Genomic DNA, 19,369 nt, shown 5'->3' on the forward strand with positions numbered 1-19,369 from the left:
TAAAGAACAGACATTAAAACCCAATCATTATCCTAAGAAATACTGCAACTTTAAAAGTATCATCAGTTATCATATTAATAGAACACAACTAAATTAAGACCACTGAAGTACATTAAGGACAGGGGATTCCCCAGGGACAGCAGCGTAGGGAGATCATCGCAGTGTGTCAATAGGCAATCTAGGTTCGCTGAAATTTACTCAAGTAAGACACAGGCTTAAACACTAGCTCAAGTCAGATATCATAACACCACCATTAAGCATCAGTTTCAACCCTCCTGATGCGGATCCAGTTAAAAGTTCACCTCTATGCAGATTCTAGTACCTGTAGTTAAAAGTCCAAGGGCTGCTAAGAAGGCTGGCCACTATATAGTCTATCTGGTTAGATGCAATTCAAATGATTTGGGCTGAATGTTAGCTTCTAATATGGGAGCTTAAGAAGGCAGTCATGATTCAAACAGCTTTATGTCATTCCAAATACTGGTTAACAGGAAACATAAAGCACTATGTCAGGAAGTTACTAACTTCTTATAAAACAATCTTACCTTATTTATAGTTTAGTAGTAAGCAGGAAAACAACACGTCTCAGTGTAAACTGTTATCATTACAATCTAGGAAGTTATTATTTTTATGAATCTAACCAATAAGGCTGCCTCTGGAAGAAGTCCAATTTTGTACTAATGCTCACATAAAAAAGTGCACTGTATGGGGACGAGGAATATGGCTCAGTGACAAAATATCTGCCTAGCAAGAGTCAGTCCCTGGGTTTGATTCCCAGAACCACACATACACACAAATGCATTGCAATGAAATAGCCATATCAGCAATATGCAGCGGTATTACACAGGCCTGGTATGCACTTTTATTTCTCGCGATCCTCCTGCCTTAGCCTCCCAAGCCGCTGGGATTACAGGCATGCACCACTGTGCCCAGCATGCCAATTTTATAACCATGTGAGGTGAAGGGGAAAGCAGCCTCACTGGGTTTCATACTGACCACGGGAATGGCACACAATCCCTCCTGAAGCTGAAATTTCAATTTCACCAGCCTAAGTCTCAACTGTAGGGAGGGATGGGCCAGGACTACAGGATGATTAGGAGAAGAGGACAAAGAAAATGGATATTAAGAATAATGAAATTATTAGGAATTTTATCCTGTTCTTACAAGGCAAGGGTTGGGAGAAGGAAAGTAAATGCTATGAGTCAATTACAACCAGCCTGTAAACCTTAGAAAAGAAAGTCCTATTATATCACAAGAAATGGAAATGGCTTGTTATTAATCCGTGACCCTGGACAAGTCACTTGCCTTAAGTGTCCATTTCTTTTTCAAAGAGAATGAAAATATCTGCATGCTACAACTCCAGGTAATTGTGTGCAGTATTATTTTCAGGAAAGAGACTCATGAGCTCCATAAAAACAGACATCTCCAAAGACAAATATATACACATATATATATTTTTTGGTGGCACTGGGGATTGAACCCAGGGACACTCTACCACTGAGCCACATTCCCAGCCCTTTTTTTGAGACAGGGTTTTGGCTAGGTTGCTGAGGCTGGCCTCAAACCTGCGATCTTCCTGCCTCAGCCTCCTGAGTAGATAGGATCACAGATGTGCGCCAACACCTGGTGGTAAGGATAATGGACAATATACATACAAATGTCTATACAGGCCAGTTGGAAACAGAACAGGGTGAAATGGTGAATGGCAGAAGCTAACTTCTAAAATTGCAGATAAGAGACTTTGAGACCACAGACATCAACTGGATGGAAGGCTGAGCACGGCGTCTGTAAATACCTGGTCTGGGCCCACTCCAGCCGCAGCACACACACCACATGCATCATGGCTTCTGACGCTCTGTTTGGATTAGGAAACAGACAAGCAAACCTGGGTTAGCACTGCAAGCTACACAGCATGCAGGGTTATAGTCTCCACGCCTTGGCCATCTTGAGACCAGGAACGAGCACAAAGTTGGGGAATGTTTCCAGGGTTTGGGCATCCAAAAGATTTGCTGGCTGCTTCAATTCTCAACAGGTAAAGCCAATGTGTCAACTTCAAGATACTTTAATTGAATGTGTAAAGAAATCAATTTTACACATCTACACATAGAGAACTTCAGCAAATGTGTGAAAAGAGAAAAAAAGGAAATCCATTAGATGGAACTAGATGATAAGAAAATCGTCTCCAGGAATAAAGGTTAGTGAACATGTGTAAAAATCATTTTCCACATTTCTTAGTTGAGATTCATTTTTAGAAGAAACCAAACCTGACTTCTATCCTGACTTATCTTCTTTAATTTTCACCATTAGAAAACATCAGATATAGATACTACTCTAAATTAGTTTTCAATTCCTGGAAAAAAAATAAGTAGACTTTGATATAAAGCATGTATCAAAGAAACAGCTTTTCCAAAATATGTTCACCTAAAAACCAAGAGTTTTGAGGGGCTGGGGATACAGCTCAGTTGATAGAGGGCTTGCCTTGCATGTACAAGGCTCTGGGTTCAGTCCCCAATACCCCCCTAAAAAAATTGATTTTTGGGGAGTGGGGGTACAGAGGCTGAAACTAGGAGTGCTTAACCACTGAGGAATACCCCCAGCCCGTTTTTATATTTTATTCAGAGACAAGGTGTCGCTAAATTACTGAGGCTGACTTTGAACTTGTAATCCTCCTATCTCAGCCTCCTGGGCCACTGGGATTACAGGCATGTGTCACCACACCCAGCCATAATTTTGATTGTGATGATACTGGAAAGTCATATTTCCAAACAAATAGGACCTGGTATTACAGAATTATTTCACAAATTAAACTTAAGAAAAAATAAAGATACTGTGTCTGTCTACAACTAAAAAAAAAAAAAGAAAAAAAAAAACCTTAAAAAATGACATGGATAAAAAGTGATTTCCTTTTAATTCTTCAAAATTGATACATACCCTTCACTGAGCTTAAAATATCTGTGGTATGTATTTTAATCCCCTAAACTTTTTATTAAAATAAAGTAATTACCAGAGAGGGTAATTATTACTTGCAAGTTAGAAAACACTGTTATCATCAGCTAGTATTTCTCCAATATTAGCATCATAAATATGAGAGAAGAAACGGTAATATATCCTCTCATTAACACATGGTATTATCATTAAGCTGACAAATTACCCCTCCCACACCAAATGATTAATTATGTATGTCCAACTCACTTAAGCTTACAGTGCTGGGTTTAAGAATAAAGTGACTGCTTGTTGTTCAAAATTCTCCCCTTCCTTCAAAATATTTACACTGCAACTACAACTACTTTCCAGTAAAATGTGGCAAAATCTGCCTAAATTTTAAAGTTCGTTATCTCATCCACGGGAGAAAGCTATTCCCTGAACTGATAACTCGAGTACATTTTACTGTATTAGAAAAAGAAATGTGTGAGATTAGTCATACTTATAAATTATTCTGGCTCAAGACTTTCAAATAACCCAAACTTGGAAAATAATTCTTTTCAGCTTCTAGAAAATGAATCCCAGAGACACTGTTCTATTACAGGTGGGGATTTCAGCAAAACCGTATTGTTCCATTTTACCCAGCAGTATTGGCTGTGTCTTTAGGTTTAAACAGACTAAAACACTATAGACACTGAGAAAAAAGCATGGGTAACTTGACTACAATAGTTTATATACCGTTTTATGGCCTGACAACACCACTGTGATCTCAGAGCACAAAATGCTACATTTTGATGACTGTTCAGCTGTGATTCTCATTGCTGTTTTTTTTTTCTCTTTGGTGGTAGCATTTTCAGTAAATTTTAAAACTTAAGACTGCTTAGTCATAATGACAATGCTACTGTCCAAAATAAATGGATTAAGGAAAGGAAAGAAAGTTTTAGGGAAATACTGCTGAACTGCAAAGTGTCTGTTTACTGTTATAATTTCCTTTAGGAAAAAAAGATGTTTTAAGAAGCCTACCAAAATGTGAACTTGCTGTTTCTTGATCTGCTAACATAGAGTTTCTCTTTATTGGATAAAGAGATGGGAGGAGGCAGTAAGAAGACAGACAATGAGCACATCTAAAACCGATGGTGAGACTCATTACAAATGGAAAAGGTCCTTACCCCCACTGATACCACAAGCAATAAGAGCTTGGCCATCCAAATACCTGCATCTTCTGCTGATTTTTGAATGGCTTCTGCTAATTCCTGGTCTGCAATCTCCTCTGGCCGCACATCCTCTCGCCCAGCCCCATATGCCAACCGGGCACACTCTGGTAACTCTCCCTCAGGAAGGAAGGTGGTCTGTGAGCCTGTGGTGCCGATCACCAGTACATTTTTCTTGAGGTCAATGGAACACTTAGGAGGAAGAAATGAAATGACCAGAGCAGATAAAGCACCAAGCAGAAAAAGTATGATCCTGAATTTAAAACTCCATTCACAAAAAGCAACAAGGACAGGGTGAGATGGCTGCAAAAAACACTCTACTTTTATCTGGAAACCATTTAAATTTTAACCTTGGTGACATTGTCTGCTAAGTTAGATCTTTTTGTTTATTTTGAGATGGGCTCTTGCTATATTGTCCTGAACTTCTGGGCTCATGGAATCCTCCTCCCATGGACTTCTGAGTAGCTGGGACTATAGGTGTGTGCCACCATGCCCCATTTAGAATTCTTTTTAATACTCAAAGTTTATAACAGGATAATTGTTACAGGATACACTTTTATATTTATTTGCCTTTAAAAGTATTTGATCACTTCTGATTATAAATTGAGACCATACTATTCATAGTTTTATACATTGCTTCTTTCACTTATATTATACAAATTACAGCTTGAATTCTACACCAATGGTCTCAAAAGTGATAGATGTACAAGGCGAATTTTAGAAAATATTTTTTATATGTATGCTGTGTTGTTGCTTTGTTTTAGTTACCATACTGGAGATTGATCCAGGGGTGCTTTGCCACTGAGCCACATTCCCACTCCTTTTAAAATTTGAGACAGGGTCTTGCTAAGTTGCTGAGGCTCACCTCAACTTGTGATCCTCCTGCCTCAGCCTTCTGGGTCAGAAATTACAAGCATGCATCACTGTGCCTGGCCATTTCTGTCATTGTTGTATCAACTTAACATAGGATAGTTGCACACACATATATTTATAAAATTGAAGAGTTTTGGTTTATGCTATGACTAACATACAGAGAAAGATAGTAAAAGTTAATGAATTAGGATTTATGTACACATATATACATAATGTTAAGTCAATACGATGCAAATTCTTTTCTAGGATTTTGGGGTGTTTGTGTGTGGTGTTGGGAATCTGACTCAGGGCATCACACACTAGGTGAAAGCTATGCCACTTAACTGCATACCCAGCTGGAATTAAATTTTTAAATATTCAAAAATAACACGTGAGGTACATGCCTATTATCCTAGCAACTTGGGAAGCTAAGGCAGGAGGAATACAAATCCAAGGTCTAGGCTGTCTGAAGTCAAAGAAAAATGCTGGGCATAATAACTCAGTGGTAGTTTGCCCCTGGGTTCAATCCCCATTACTGAAAAAAGAAAAAAGACATAAAAATACCGACTACATATAAAAGCCCACTATGAAAGTTTTATTACCCAGTGAACACTATTTCTTTAATCAGGGTGTTATATCTTAAATTATTAGGCTTCAGGCTAGAAATAAAAATATGACCATGAATTAACATATATTCAAATTATTGTCTCTTTCTAATGATGCATCACTTCAATCTTGGAACGACAATCAACTAAGGATTGACGTTGTGGGTATGAAAGTCACGCTTCTTGGTTTTGCCATAGAGATAATGGCCACAGAACACACAAGAAGTAGGTACAAACAAGTTCTTCATTACCTGATGCCGTTTAAGCATGTCTAGTCCCAGAAGCATGTCCATGGGCTGCTCCTCAAGTATAGAGAAAGAACATGCCAGGAAATCACCTTCAATTTGAACCTGAGCTAAAGCACAAAGAGAACAGGTTACTGATGTTTGCTTCAAAAGACCCAGGTGAACTCTGGAAATGAACTGATCATTATGTGTCTCACTTCCTGCAATCAATCAAAGCCAAGGCAAAGCATGTTAATAGTTGAGTTAGCCTGAAAATCATCTGGGCAACTTAGCAGAACTGTCTCAAAAAATAAAATAAAATGTAGCTGGGCATGGCGGTTCATACCTATAATTCCAGCAACTCAGCGTCCAGGCAAGAGGATTGCGAATTCTAAGCCAGCATCAGCAACTTAGTAAGATCCTTAATAACTTAGCAAGACTAAGACTCAGTCTCAGATAGATAGATAGATATGGAAATGTGGGTCTGTGGTCAAACATCCCTGGGTTCAATTCCCAGTACCAAGAGAAACAGAAAATAAAAAAGATATTTCTCAGATTAAAAAAAAAAAGAGTATTTTGCTATCATTAAACAGCAAGCTGAAGAATATATAAAATTTATTATAGTGGAAAATATAATAAACACCCACGTCAAGTGCAGGGCACAACTTGGGATGCTGAGGCAGGAGGATTGTCAAGTTTGAGGCCAGCCTCAGTACTTCAGTGAGACCTTGACTCAAGTAAAATAAAAAGGGGCTGGAAGTATAGCTCAGTGGTACAGTGTTCAACCAGTACCTGGGCTCAAGCCCTAGTACTGCAAAAAACTTAAAACTGAAAGTTGGGACTCATTGTCTATTCCTCTAGTTAAGAGCCTCATGTACACCCACTCACCCTCCTCACTATCCTGGCTTTGTGTCAATCATCCCCAGCTTCTCCTTGTTTTTTGCCAGTTTTGTACGTATTTCTAAGCAGCACATTACTTCCTAGTTTTGAACTAAGATTTACCTCTTTTATTAAAAAAAAGGCTGGGGGGGCGGGGGCGGCTGGAGTCGTGGCTCAGTGGTAGAGCACTTGCCTAGCATGTGTGAGGCACTGGGTTCGATTCTCAGCACCACATAAATAAACAAATAAAGCTCCACCAACTACTAAAAAAATATATATTAAAAAAAATTGAGATACAGCCCAGCAGATGCGCATGCCTCCACTACTCTCACTTTCAGCCCCCCCCAGAGCACCGAAAAGGCCAACAGCCCCCACTGGTGCCCTCACTCGCAGTGACTGGGCTCCTTCGGCAGCTACTGGTCTCTGCTGACCTGAGCAATGGGACTGTCACATGGTGTGTGGCCCCCTTGTCTACCTGAGCCTCTCTAAAATGCATTTTAGGAAGTAAAATCCCCAGGTTCTGGGGGTGCTGTGTCAACCTCACTAGGTGGTAGTGAATTATCCTCAAAAATGATTCCAGCACAATGAGCTCCTGCTGCTCCATGTTCTCACCAACATTTGATAACAGATTTTAAATCTTTGCTAATCTGGCAAGTGAATTTGTATTTCCTGTATGAATAATGAGGTTGAGCAAATTTTCATATAATCATTAACTATTTGCATTTCCTCTTCCAGTGGAAAGATAGCTGAATTTCCTGTTCAATTACTGCCATAAATGTTCCTCTTTTCTCTCCCACCAAACTGGAGAACACAGATACAAACACAAACCCTTCATTAGTTATGTTACTGAAGTTCTTTTTCAGGTTGTTCACGTTATTTGCAGTATTGCCCCTGCTCACATACTGGGGATTGAATCCAGGGGTGCTCTACCACTGAGCCACGCTAGCAGCGCTTTCATTTTTTTAATTTGAGATCAAACTTGCAATCATCTGCCTCAGCCTCTGTCTGGAGTTGTTGGAATTATATGCATGTGCCACTGTGCCCAGCTCAAGTTCTTAATCTTAATGTGACTGATGGAACATAGTAAATAAATAATTTCCTTCCTGTCTTTTAAAGAACTCCTTCCCTACCAAGATATCCTTCTACATTCTCTTCCCAGAGCGCTGACTCTGCCTTCCCAGCTCTATCTTGACTCCACCTGGTCTGACTTGCGTCTATGGGGTGGAGCAGGGTCCAATTTCTAATCAATCCATTTTTACACATGAACGCCCAAATGTCCCAGCAGCATTTTCTGAAACATGACATCTGCTCTGTAAGGACATCATCTCTAATTCATCAAAGTTCAATTAAGCATGAGTATGTCCCTTTTGGTATCTTCTAGATAGTCCTTTGACTTGATATCTAGAACAAAGACTTATTCTAGAGCATCTTGCCTTTCTTGCTAAGTAACAGGCCCACACAAAATTTAAAATTAGCATACATAATCTTATTTAAAAAACCAGGATTTGGAAGTTATTGTGACTCTGTAGACAAATATGGTAATTATGATCTCCAACAGAGTGTCCTAATCCATGGGAAAGCTTTTATTTAGATTGTTATACAGGTTTTCTTTATATCTGTCATGCTAGAATTGCAAAACAGTCCACTCACAAGGACACAAGGGACTGGTATTTATTTTGTCTCTTGGGGTACTAGAGATTAAACTTAGAAGTGCTTTATCACTGAGGCACACACCCACCTTTATTTATTCATCCATTTATTTATTTATTTGGGTGCTGGGGATTAAACTTAGAAGTGCCTTATCACTGAGGCACATACCCACCTTTTTATTTATTTATTTATTTTATTTATTGGAGACAGGATCTCGCTAAGTTGCTGAGGCTAGCCTTGAACTTGTGGTTCTCTTGTCTCAGCCTCCAGAGTGCCTAGGATTACAGCCTGCCTGTATCTCCTATTATCTTCTCACAACCACGAAAAACCTGAGAATTCAGCCTCTAAAGCAACCAACCTGTACTATTTCTGCTCAATTCTTCACTCCTACTGTGCTTAGGACATGTAAGAACAAGGCATTTAAACTCTATTCTAAACAAATCAATTAAAGAAATACAAAGATCCTAATATACAGCCCATATAGTTCAAAACACAGGTTCAATTAAGCATGAAAGGAAAAAATGAACAGGTAGAAAAGCTACCATTTGCAATAAACGTAACAATAAGAAACCACATTTTTTTTTCCAAAAAAATTTTTTTTAATTGTAGACAGGCACAATACCTTTATTTTATTTGTTTTTATGTGGTGCTGAGGATCAAATCCTGTGCCTCACACATGCAAGGCAAATGCTCTGCCAACTGAGCTACAACTCTAGCCCCAAGAAACCACCTTTTTTTAATTTACAAATTTAAGGCAGAAAATGAATAACATTTAATAGTATAGGACATTAAGATGAATATTCATAAAGTGGTGGGTAAACTAAACTGGTACAAGTTAGCAATATATGAAAAGCCTTAAGGCATACATACACACAGACACACACACACACACACACACACACACACACACACATATTTTAGGGGGCAGGTGGGTACCAGGAATTGAACCCAGGGGTGCTTAACCATGAGCTACATCCCCAGCCTTTTTTTTTTAGGGGGGGACAGAGTCTTGCTAAGTTGCTTAGGGCCTCATTAAACTGCCGAGGCTGGCTTTGAACTTGAGATCCTCTTGCCTCCTGAGCCATTGGGATTACAGGTATGCATTACCATGACTGGCTTTGCATTCATTACTTTCACTTGGTAATCTCACAGGAATTTAGGCTAAGGAAAAACACTCAAAATGTGCATAAAAATCTACTGTCATGTTATACTAACAAAATATTGGTGTGTGTGTGTGGGGGGGCATATCCCAAAAGCTGATCATTTAGCCCATAACAGAAAGCTATGCACTTATCTGACTGATTCTTATGAAACTTAAGAGTGATACTGGGAAAATGTTATGTTATTTTTTCTTAAAGCTGAGCAGAGCTGGATGTAGTGGTGCACACCTGTGCTCTCAGCAACTTGGAAATCTGAGACAGGAGCATGGCAAGTTCAAAACCAGCCTCAGCAACTCAACAAGATCCTGTCTCAAAATAAAAAATAAAAAGTTCTGAGGATGAGGCTTAATGGTTAAGCTCCCCTGGGTTCAATCCCTGGTACCCACCCCCACCCCAAAAAAGCTAAGCATAAAACTATATCCATTATATGACCACCTTTCACAAGCGTGGGAGGGCACAGGGCTGGGGATGTACCTCAGAAGTAGAGCACTTGCCCAACATGTATAAGGCCCCTGAGTTCAATCCTCAGCATCTCAAACCAAACCACAACACAAAACAACTTTGGAACTGGAAAGCAGATGACAGTGAAGAAAGTGGCCCAGTTTATATCTCAGACCCTATAAGGTCAAAGGCAGCTTTGCAAACAGGCGAAGGTGGCAGAAGGAGAAGGCAGACCAAGTATGAACAGGTCCAATCAGCTCTTGGGATGCCTCTTATACTCTGCCAGGCTGGTTACCTTTCACTCCACTGGCAGACTCGGGTGTATATCCTAAAGAGGCGAAATGGGCTCTCTCAGCAGAGGTGGGTACAGAGAACAGCAAATACAAAGCAAGCACCTGACTGGAAACCAGGAGGATGAGGGAAAGATACTAGACTGACTTTTTGATCCACTTTCAGACCATCCTTCAGTTAAGATATCAAGCACCATGGATGCCCATCCAAATAACCATTCACATAGACTGGAATGTCCCTAGAACTGAAGGACGTGAGTTTCCAGATTAAAAAGTTCATCAAGTAGCCAGTGCAGGAGATGGACAGTCGTACCTAAGTACATCAAAAGACTCAAGTCAAAGAGAAGGTCTACAAGCTACAGGAAAAAAAAAAGGACCAAGACCATACAGCTGCTCTTCAGCAACACCGAAAATGCTAAGGGTAAGGCACAATGTCTCAAAACTATGGATGGAAGGACTGTCTCAGTTGTACATTGCTTGCCTGGCACACACAAGGTGCAATCCCTAGTATAGCAAGAACAAATTTTAAAAATGGAAAGACATGGGATTCATGTTAATACAACACAGCAGAGGAAAAAGGATTCTCAGGACACGATCAAGAGAAATTCCCAAACAACAGCCATGGAGCAGGTCTAGAACCATTATCCAGGCTTTGAAAGAAGTGTACAAAACACTTGCATAATGAGGAAGTGTCTGGAGATGAGTGGCACATAACAAATGACACTCCCCAAAAGGACAATTAGTAATTCTAAGAAAAAAAAATACTATACATAAAAAAGAAAAGCAATTATATTTAGTCAGTCTACCTCTCAAAAGCGTTTGCATAGTCATATCAGTAAACAGCAGTATAAACCCATTATGTAGAAATATGGAGGTAAACTCAGGATGCTGAAGCTGAGGCAGGAGGATCTCAAGTTTGAGATAAACCTCAGGAATTTACTGAGGCCCTAAGCAATTTAGTGAGACCCTGTCTCAAAATAAAAAATAAAACCCGCAAGGGTGGCTCAGTGGTAAAACAACTCTGAGCTCAATCCCCAGTACAAAAAACAAAAGAAAGATGGAAGAGGGAGAGGGAGAGGAAGAGGGTGGGGTGGGGGTGGGGAGAAATCAGCCAAAATAACAGGGGTGAATACCTCTGGGGAGCAGGAAAGCAGGAAATGTAAGTGTGTAGTCTAGTTTTTTGGTAACCAATGAAAACATGTACATATAATCTTGGTAAACACAGGATTTCGGGGAATTAGTTTGCTGAATCCAATGTACTCACAAGAAAGATAGTTTGTCCAAAATCTTAAAATCTATCATTCTATACATACCCTACAAAAATACAGCAACACCCAAGCAGCTTTCACTCACCTAGATGTACCCTTCCAATAATCTTCTGGGTGCCCACTCCTTTGGCAATCCCTGCCCACCGACGGTCCACTAGCCTCATTATATTACACCTCTCCGCACAAGCCTGGCTCATTATGGTCATCTGGGCACCTGAAGGGGGAGAGGAAAAACATTAAATGATAAAAAAAAAAAAAAAATCCATATTTGTGGTAAGATTCACAATACAGCACTATGAACAAGGCAGAAGAAGAAGAAATTATGTCATTTGCAGGAAAAATGAATAAAATTTGAGAGTATGTATTTAAGCAAAATAAGCCCAAGTCTGAAAGTCCAGGGTCATGTTTCTCTCATATGCAGAAGCTAGAAAGGAAAAAAGAAAAGAAAGGATCTCATGAAAATCAAAGCTAGACCAGTGGAGGAAAGGATCCAGAGGGAGGGAAGGAGGGAGGAGGACCAGGGGAAATACTTGGGAATGAAACTGACCAAATTATATCGTCCTGTCATGTGTATTGGTAACAACGAATCCCACTGTTTTTAATCAATAGAGGGCTGGGGTCATGGCCTAGTGGTAGAGCACTTGCCTAGCATATGTGAGGCCCTGGGTTCGATTCTTAACACCACAGGTAAATAAATAAATAAAGGTCCATCACCAAAAACAAACTAACAAAACTTTATCAATAAAAAGGTTGTGGCTCAGCGGTAGAGGGCTTGCCTCGAATGTGTAAGGCCCTGGGTTCGATCCTCAGCACCACATACAAATAAATAAAATAAGTATATTGTGTCTAACTACAACTAAAAAAAAAAAAAAAAAAAAGCAAAAACTACCTAGAAAGGGCCTCCTAAAAGCTCAAACCATGACTACTATTTCTATAAATAAAAATGATAAAATACCACTAACAGTTTTCATGAAGCCTCCCTCCTTTTATTTTGGAGGCACTGGGGATTGAACCCAGGGGAGCTCAAACACTGAGCTACCCCTCTATCCCTTTTAATTTTTTATTTTGAGATAGGGTCTTGCCATCCTCTAGCCTCAGCCTTGCAAGTTGCTGGGATTACAAGTGTGCACCACTGTGCCTAGCTTCAAGGAGTATTTCTAAGCATTTTATCACTTTATTTTTATTTCAAATGTTGGGACACTAAAGCTCATCAACAAAAAATACATCCTGGGCTGGGGCTCAGTGGTAGCACACTTGCCTGGCATGTGTGAAGCACTGGGTTCAATTCTCAGCGCCACATACAAATAAATAAGTCTATCAACAACTAAAAAAATAAAAATAAAAAATAAATATATCCTAAGGCTAGGGATATAGTTTAGTGCTAATAGCACTTGCCTAGCATGCTGAAGACCCTAGGTTTGATCTCCACTAACACACACACACAAACACACACGCACGCACACACAAAATCAACCAAACAACAACAACAAAAAAAACCCAAAACACACTAACCCGAAAAACTATATTATCCCAAGAAACAGAAGTGAAGTCCTCATTCTTTGGGCCCAAATCAGGCCTTCTTCCTGTTAAAGTTGAGGCCATTTAGGGTATCTTCTCCTGTCTGTATATATAGGTATTTAGCTGAAGTTGGCCCACATAAAAGACAACTTCCCAGGGCTGAGGTTGTGGTTCAGTGTAGAATGCTCACCTAGCACATGTGAGGCACTGGGTTTCTGGGTTAGATCCTCAGCACCACATATAAATAAATTAAATAAAGGTATTGAGTCCATCTACAAAAAAAAAAAAGACAACTTCCCAATTTTCACCTATAATCCTAACATCTCCCTTGAACTCTAGTTCCACATTCCTATGTGTTGGACATGTCTATCTCAGAGCCAAAAGGTATAAAATTTTTCTCCCTACAAATAATTCTCACTTTGGATTTCTTTTTCTTTGCAATGAAATCATTTCCTTGTAGTCCTAAAACCTGGGCAGAACTCACTGTTGATTTCTCCCATGTTCCCTCTGCTCTCACACTCTGTCCTAAACATATAAACAAATAAATTCTATTTCTGACCTTTCCCTTTATTTTATTATCATTTTTTTTTTTTGTAGTTGTGTATGGATAGCATGCTTTACTTTATTTTTATATGGTGTTAAGGATTGAACCCAGTGCCTCACAAATGCTAGGCAAGCACTCTGCTGCTGAGCTACAGCCCTAGCCCCAACCTTTCCCTTTCTAACCATAGCTATTGACCTAGCTCACACCCTCTCCTCTTGAAAATGGACTACCTCTCTGGCTTCCAAACCACTCTGTGGATGTGTAGTTTAAAGCAAGGAAATAGTTATGACCCTTAGCGGGTACAGATTCTCCAGATCTGTCTCCGCCTTCTATTTTACTAAACTATCACCTTCGAATCACTTTCTCTCCTTTTTTAGTAGTCCTCAAGGGTTTCTGCTCTGCGTTAGACTGTCAAACCACACCTCAGTATTTCTATCCAAGTCTTGCACTGCCCCTCCCCAGGTTGTCAGGAGCAGGACCGAGATCCCTTTGCCTCTAGCTCCCTTGGGTCCCTACCCTGCTACCTCCAAGGCCCAATTCAAGACCTACTTTCCCCTAAGCAACTCCACCTCTCATTCAATCGAGCACATCCTGTTCAGTTCACCCATTAGAACCCTACCCCTGACTAGCACGGAAAGCTCCTGGCATTTGAGAAAGGAAAGACTCAACAAGGCCTAGAAATAGTCAAGAAAAAGGGATTTTAAGAGGGCAATCCTTTTTATTTCCTCCTTCCTCACCTTACTTCAAAATAGTTAGTTAATTGTTAATTAATTAAATAATTACAATAATTAAAGTAAGCACTCCAGGGTGAATGGCCCTTTCCTTGTTCTCCTGCCTCTTCCCACGCTTCAGCTTAAACATCCTCTCTTTGGGAATATGCTCTGCACGCTCCAGTCAGAAAGAGAATGTGATCTTTATGCCCACCCAACACTCAGCTGGCTTGGCGCAATGGTGAAGAGTTCTGGCAATAAGCAGATCTAGGCATGAATCACACTCCACCACACATCAACTCTGCATGCCTGGGAGAGGACTTTACCTCTCCCAGCCATTTCCTTTCTGAAAAACAGGAACACAACTCTTGGGATGGTCTGAGGATGAAAGACAATGGCCTGATGGTACTCATGAATAGCTGGCATGGCACTTGGCACAGTACAGATGGGTGGTAAAGCAGGTTCCCACGTGGGTTTCTCTCTTGCACTCACGCCGGAGCCCTCTGAACCCTGGTGAGTAAGTCTTCCCACTGAGCACTCAGCACAGGCACTTTATCTCTAAAGCCCAATCATTAGATTTACTTCTCAAAGGGTGCAGTGGCTCATGCCTGTACTCTCAGCGGCTTGGGAAACAGAGGGAGGAAGATCACAAGTTCACCCTAGTCTCAGCAGCTTTGCAAAGCCCTAAGCATGAACCTGTCTTCATCGAGACCCTGTCTCTAAATAAAATATAAAAATGGGACAGGGATGTGGCTCAGCTGTCAATCCCCAGTAACAACACCCCCACATCCCCCCCCCCCCGAAAAAACAAAAACTCCCAAGAATGTTTGCATCTCAAGACACAAACTCATGACAACAGCTAAAGCAAAGTATATGCTCAGGGTCTCTGGTGAACAAAGGGAGGCCACTCATCTGAGCAGGGGCTTCTCTGTTCCAGGACTTGCCCTACTCTACAGCCTGGAGTGAAACACAGGAAGCAGGATGCCTAAGACACTTGGTCACACCCCAGGGGGCAGTCACAGTGTGCTCATGCTAAAAAGCAAAGAGTTACTATTGGGAGAAGAGGTGCCAATTAATACATAAACTACCTGCAGCCTTGAGAGGCAAGCTCCCTTTCCTGCCTGGCCGCTAAGTTCTGTACCCTGTTTGGCCTGATACTCCTCACAGCTCCTGACCAGGTGCTGGCACATAGACCAGGTTGAAATATTTTTGACCTATACCTTACACAGCTCCTCCCTGAAGCTCCTTATTCTAAATCTATTACTCCCAATTTCTTATAGAATTGCCTGAGAAAATTAGGGGTGCTAAATAAAGGGAGGCAGGAAGATAAAGGAGACACTGCAAAATAGAAAACTGGTTAAGAAGCAATTTAATAAATGATCTCTCTAAGCAAACACTCCGGGGTCAGATCAGGATGTGGGGGCACTGAGATATAAAAGATGGAGCCGTCACCTGAGTCAACAAATGCTTTCACAGGGTGTCCGTTCACCTTGCAGTTGATATAGAGCATCACTACTTGGCCAAAGCTCTCCGGAGCCTCTTCCATGGCTATGGTCATGTTCTCCTCAATGTTCTGTTGCCTGTAACAAACCAAAACCAGGCGCACTAAAGCACCGTTTCCAAGAAGAGAGATCTGTTTCAAAGTCACGATGTTAACAACAGGTTTGTACATGTCTTCTGCGCTAACTAGAGCAGCTGAGTCATGGGATAGAAACTGGTGTTCTATCCTACAGAAGGGTTTAGTAGGAGGTGATGAGATCTGCAGTGGGCAGAAAATCTAAAGGCACCAAAATTACCCTCATGTAAAACAAATATGCTCAAAAGTAGGAAAATAAACTTCTGGAGGGCAGGGTCATGACCATCTTTATACTGTACAATGTTAGAATTCCATAAAAGCTCCAATTTTCACTGAGGACTTACTGAGCAGTAAATATACTCCCCGTAGCCAGCCCATTTAACACACTGCACCCAACACACAGGTACTTCGACTGTCTGAACTGTACTGGCTGTGTACACCTAACTCTACCTATAAAATGAGGATAATGATAATTTCCTCCCATCACAGGGGCTAAGAGGGGTAAAGCAACTAGTGGTGGAAGAGCAGATGTTCAAAACATGCCTCTATCTATTGCTGAAAACTGCATACACTTACTATGGGTTCACCAGGCTCATCAAATCATTTCTTTGAAAATTCAGCGTAACTAATTCTTATACAAGAGAAGCATGTAAAAGGGAGTCGCGGCTCACTCCAGCAACTCCCAACTTCATTCCCAACTTCTTCCTACAAGTACTACCAAATGCCACCAGGTCAGCAGTTGCACAACTTACCTGAAGAAACAACAGGGTCCAAGATTGGTGGTAAACTACACTGTCAACCACGGGCTGCCAAACTGCAGCCCAGTATCAGTTTGAGTTAACACATTTTTATGTGAACACAGCAACACCATGCATTTTACATGTTGTCCCACTGTCTATGGCTGCTTTTAAACGGCAGAGGCAGAACTGAGTCCAGGCTCAGAGATCGTATGGCCGACGAAACCTAAAATATTTACAACTAGTCCTTTATGGAAAAGTCTGCTGACCCTTGCTCCAACCTACAATACTTGTCCTTTCTGTAACGACACTCCAGCTCAACTGAGCTGACTGCGTAATCAGCTGTTCTATAATAAAATATTAAACTTCCCAGAAAGTCAAAGGCACCCTTGTTTAATTTAGTTAGGCAAATAAGAAGGCTATTACAGCTCAGCGTACACATACCCTATGTGACATGCCAGATAAAACTTTAATAGGCATTTGATATAATTACATAGATTTTATCCTGCTGCTCATTATTAATTTTAGAAATAACCTAAAATTAATTGTGTACCCTGATCCTGAATTGACTCCAATTCAATTTAAGTTTCAGCAAAAAATCCTCTAAGATAATACCAGTTACTTTGGCTATTCTGGGTTCTGTATATGAAGAGCTTCTTCAGAGGAACAAGGTTTTCTCCTTTCAAGAATGGATGCATTACTCAGTTTCCTTTACCCCACCCATGGAAGGAAACATGAGCCATATGGACATGCTCCATTTCACTTCTGTTCTTCAACAGCTCGGTATTGTAGTTTGCATATGACGCCTTCCCACCCCTTCTGCTTCCTGGGCTAAACGCAACTATTCTTGACCCGCCAGGTCTCCCTTATAGCTTCAGTGCAGTATCTTCTACATTGTGCTCTCCCTGGGTAGCTTTACTAGTGAGATATTTCTCAAAGATGCTTACTATCTCTCTCTCTCATAAAATTAACAGAAGTCAACAAGAACATGAGTCAATAGCTCAGAACTATCAACTGATTTTGGCACACAATTCACATTTCTTTGATTTCAAGTGTAGTCAAAGAAATAAGAAATAAAAAAGCATTATTTGACTTCCAAGTAACAGAAACACAAAAACCAAGTTAGGCCTCATTTAAGTGATCAAAGATAAGAAAATAGCCCCATAAAAGCCCCTATCCTACACAGTCTAACTGGCATACTGGTTCAGTTATGTTCTTCGTACTTAAACTAAGACCTTTATAATTAGTAACAGAAACTAAATTGGTGGGGAGGCTCAGCTGTTCTTCTATTCAAATAGCACCTTACTTGTGACTAGTTATGTGCCATGGCTGGCACTAGCAGACTGCACTTGCTTAGGCTCCACTCCTGAGGAATTCTGATCCATTAGAAGGGCCCATGCATCTGCATTTTTAAAAGCAGCTTGTGTGCTTTGATGCAGTCCAAGGTGAGGACCACTGCACCATAGAACTGGAGCTAGAAGTGAGTCCGGCTGTCAGCTAATTGGCCAGCACAAGAACAGCAAAGGAAGACAGACGGACGACAGGGCCCCACCGAGCAGAGCTATCTTGTTAATCCAATCATCTTCAAGCCCTGAATTTAATCAGGACACACACAACATGTCTAAGGAAAAAAAATCAAATCAGCCTCTGTAATCAGCCTAGCCATCTCACCAGATGGGGTTTCTACTTAGTCCTGGGGTCACCAACCTGGAGCTGAATCTATCTATGTGCTACTCCACTATCTTTGTAACACTTCTTGGAAAAAATGAAAGTCATTAAGTTAGACACCTGGACCTTTGTAATGCTGGATCAAAATGTGAGGAAAATAGAAGAATTACCTAAAAGACAGGTTATTATCTCAACTTTGAAACAGGGAAGCTACCTCCAAGCAGATGTCCAGCCAATGCCAGATGCCCTGCAGTGTGGGAAACCCGGATGCTCTGAGGCTTGCTCTTAAGGTGAACAGATCATTACCTTATATCTTCTTCTATCTTTGCCTGAGCTTCAAGATCAAAGGGGTCAGCAGAAAAGAGACGAATTCTTTCTTGTTCTCTCCGGGCTCGGTCCTGCTGCTGCTCTACTAGAACCCTGGAAAATTTCTCTTCAAAAATAAGGGAGAAAAAATCTTAAGCTGCACTCTATTTGCATTATTTACCAGTAATTTTCCACACCAATTTTTTATTTGAGTGGTACTGGGAAGTAAACCCAGGGTTGCTCTACCACGTAGCTATATCCTCATCCATTTTAAGATAGTGGTCTTGCTAACTTGCCCAGGCCAGTCTTAAACTTGTGATCCTCCTACCGCAGCCTCCTACGCAGCTGAAATTACAGGTTTGTGGCCACCATATCTAGCCCACACTAAACAATTTCTCAAAATTCGACTGTAAAAGATGTGAACAGAGGGGCTGGGGATATAGCTCAGTTGGTAAAGTGCTTGCCTTGAATCCCCTGGGTTCAATCCCCAGGACCACACACACACACACACACACACACACAAAAAGACATGGACAGGATGCCTAAAAATTTTTTGAAATGAGCATTTTCTTTCGAATTTCCGAGGCATCACTGTTTCTTCATTTAAATTCAGTACAAAGAAACAGTTTTTTCAGATGGGTGTGATAGTGCACACCTGCAATCCAGTGACTCAGGAGGCTAAAACAGAAGAATCTCAAGTTCAAGTTCAGCCTCAGCAACTTAGTGAGGTCCTGCCTCACAATATAAGTTAAAAACAAAACAAAACAAAACAAAACAAAAACTGGCTCAGTGATAGAGTACCTAGGGTTCA

General features: G+C 40.7%; 1 protein-coding gene across 1 annotated transcript in view; it reads right to left on the reverse strand.

Moving 5' to 3' along the window:
- Ddi2 (DNA damage inducible 1 homolog 2) overlaps nt 1–19,369 on the reverse strand; it is a gene marked incomplete at its 5' end in the record, with an annotated part of 51,361 nt that overhangs the window by 16,727 nt on the left and 15,265 nt on the right. Inside the window, 6 exons of the mRNA XM_048782720.1 lie at nt 1,793–1,852; nt 4,089–4,322; nt 5,839–5,942; nt 11,585–11,713; nt 15,724–15,851; nt 18,559–18,685. Of these exons, the coding sequence (XP_048638677.1) occupies nt 1,793–1,852; nt 4,089–4,322; nt 5,839–5,942; nt 11,585–11,713; nt 15,724–15,851; nt 18,559–18,685 (782 nt within the window). The remainder of the gene's footprint in view (nt 1–1,792; nt 1,853–4,088; nt 4,323–5,838; nt 5,943–11,584; nt 11,714–15,723; nt 15,852–18,558; nt 18,686–19,369) is intronic.

The sequence above is a fragment of the Marmota marmota genome, unplaced genomic scaffold (assembly GCF_001458135.2).
Source record: "Marmota marmota marmota unplaced genomic scaffold, marMar, whole genome shotgun sequence".
NCBI lineage: Eukaryota > Metazoa > Chordata > Mammalia > Rodentia > Sciuridae > Marmota > Marmota marmota.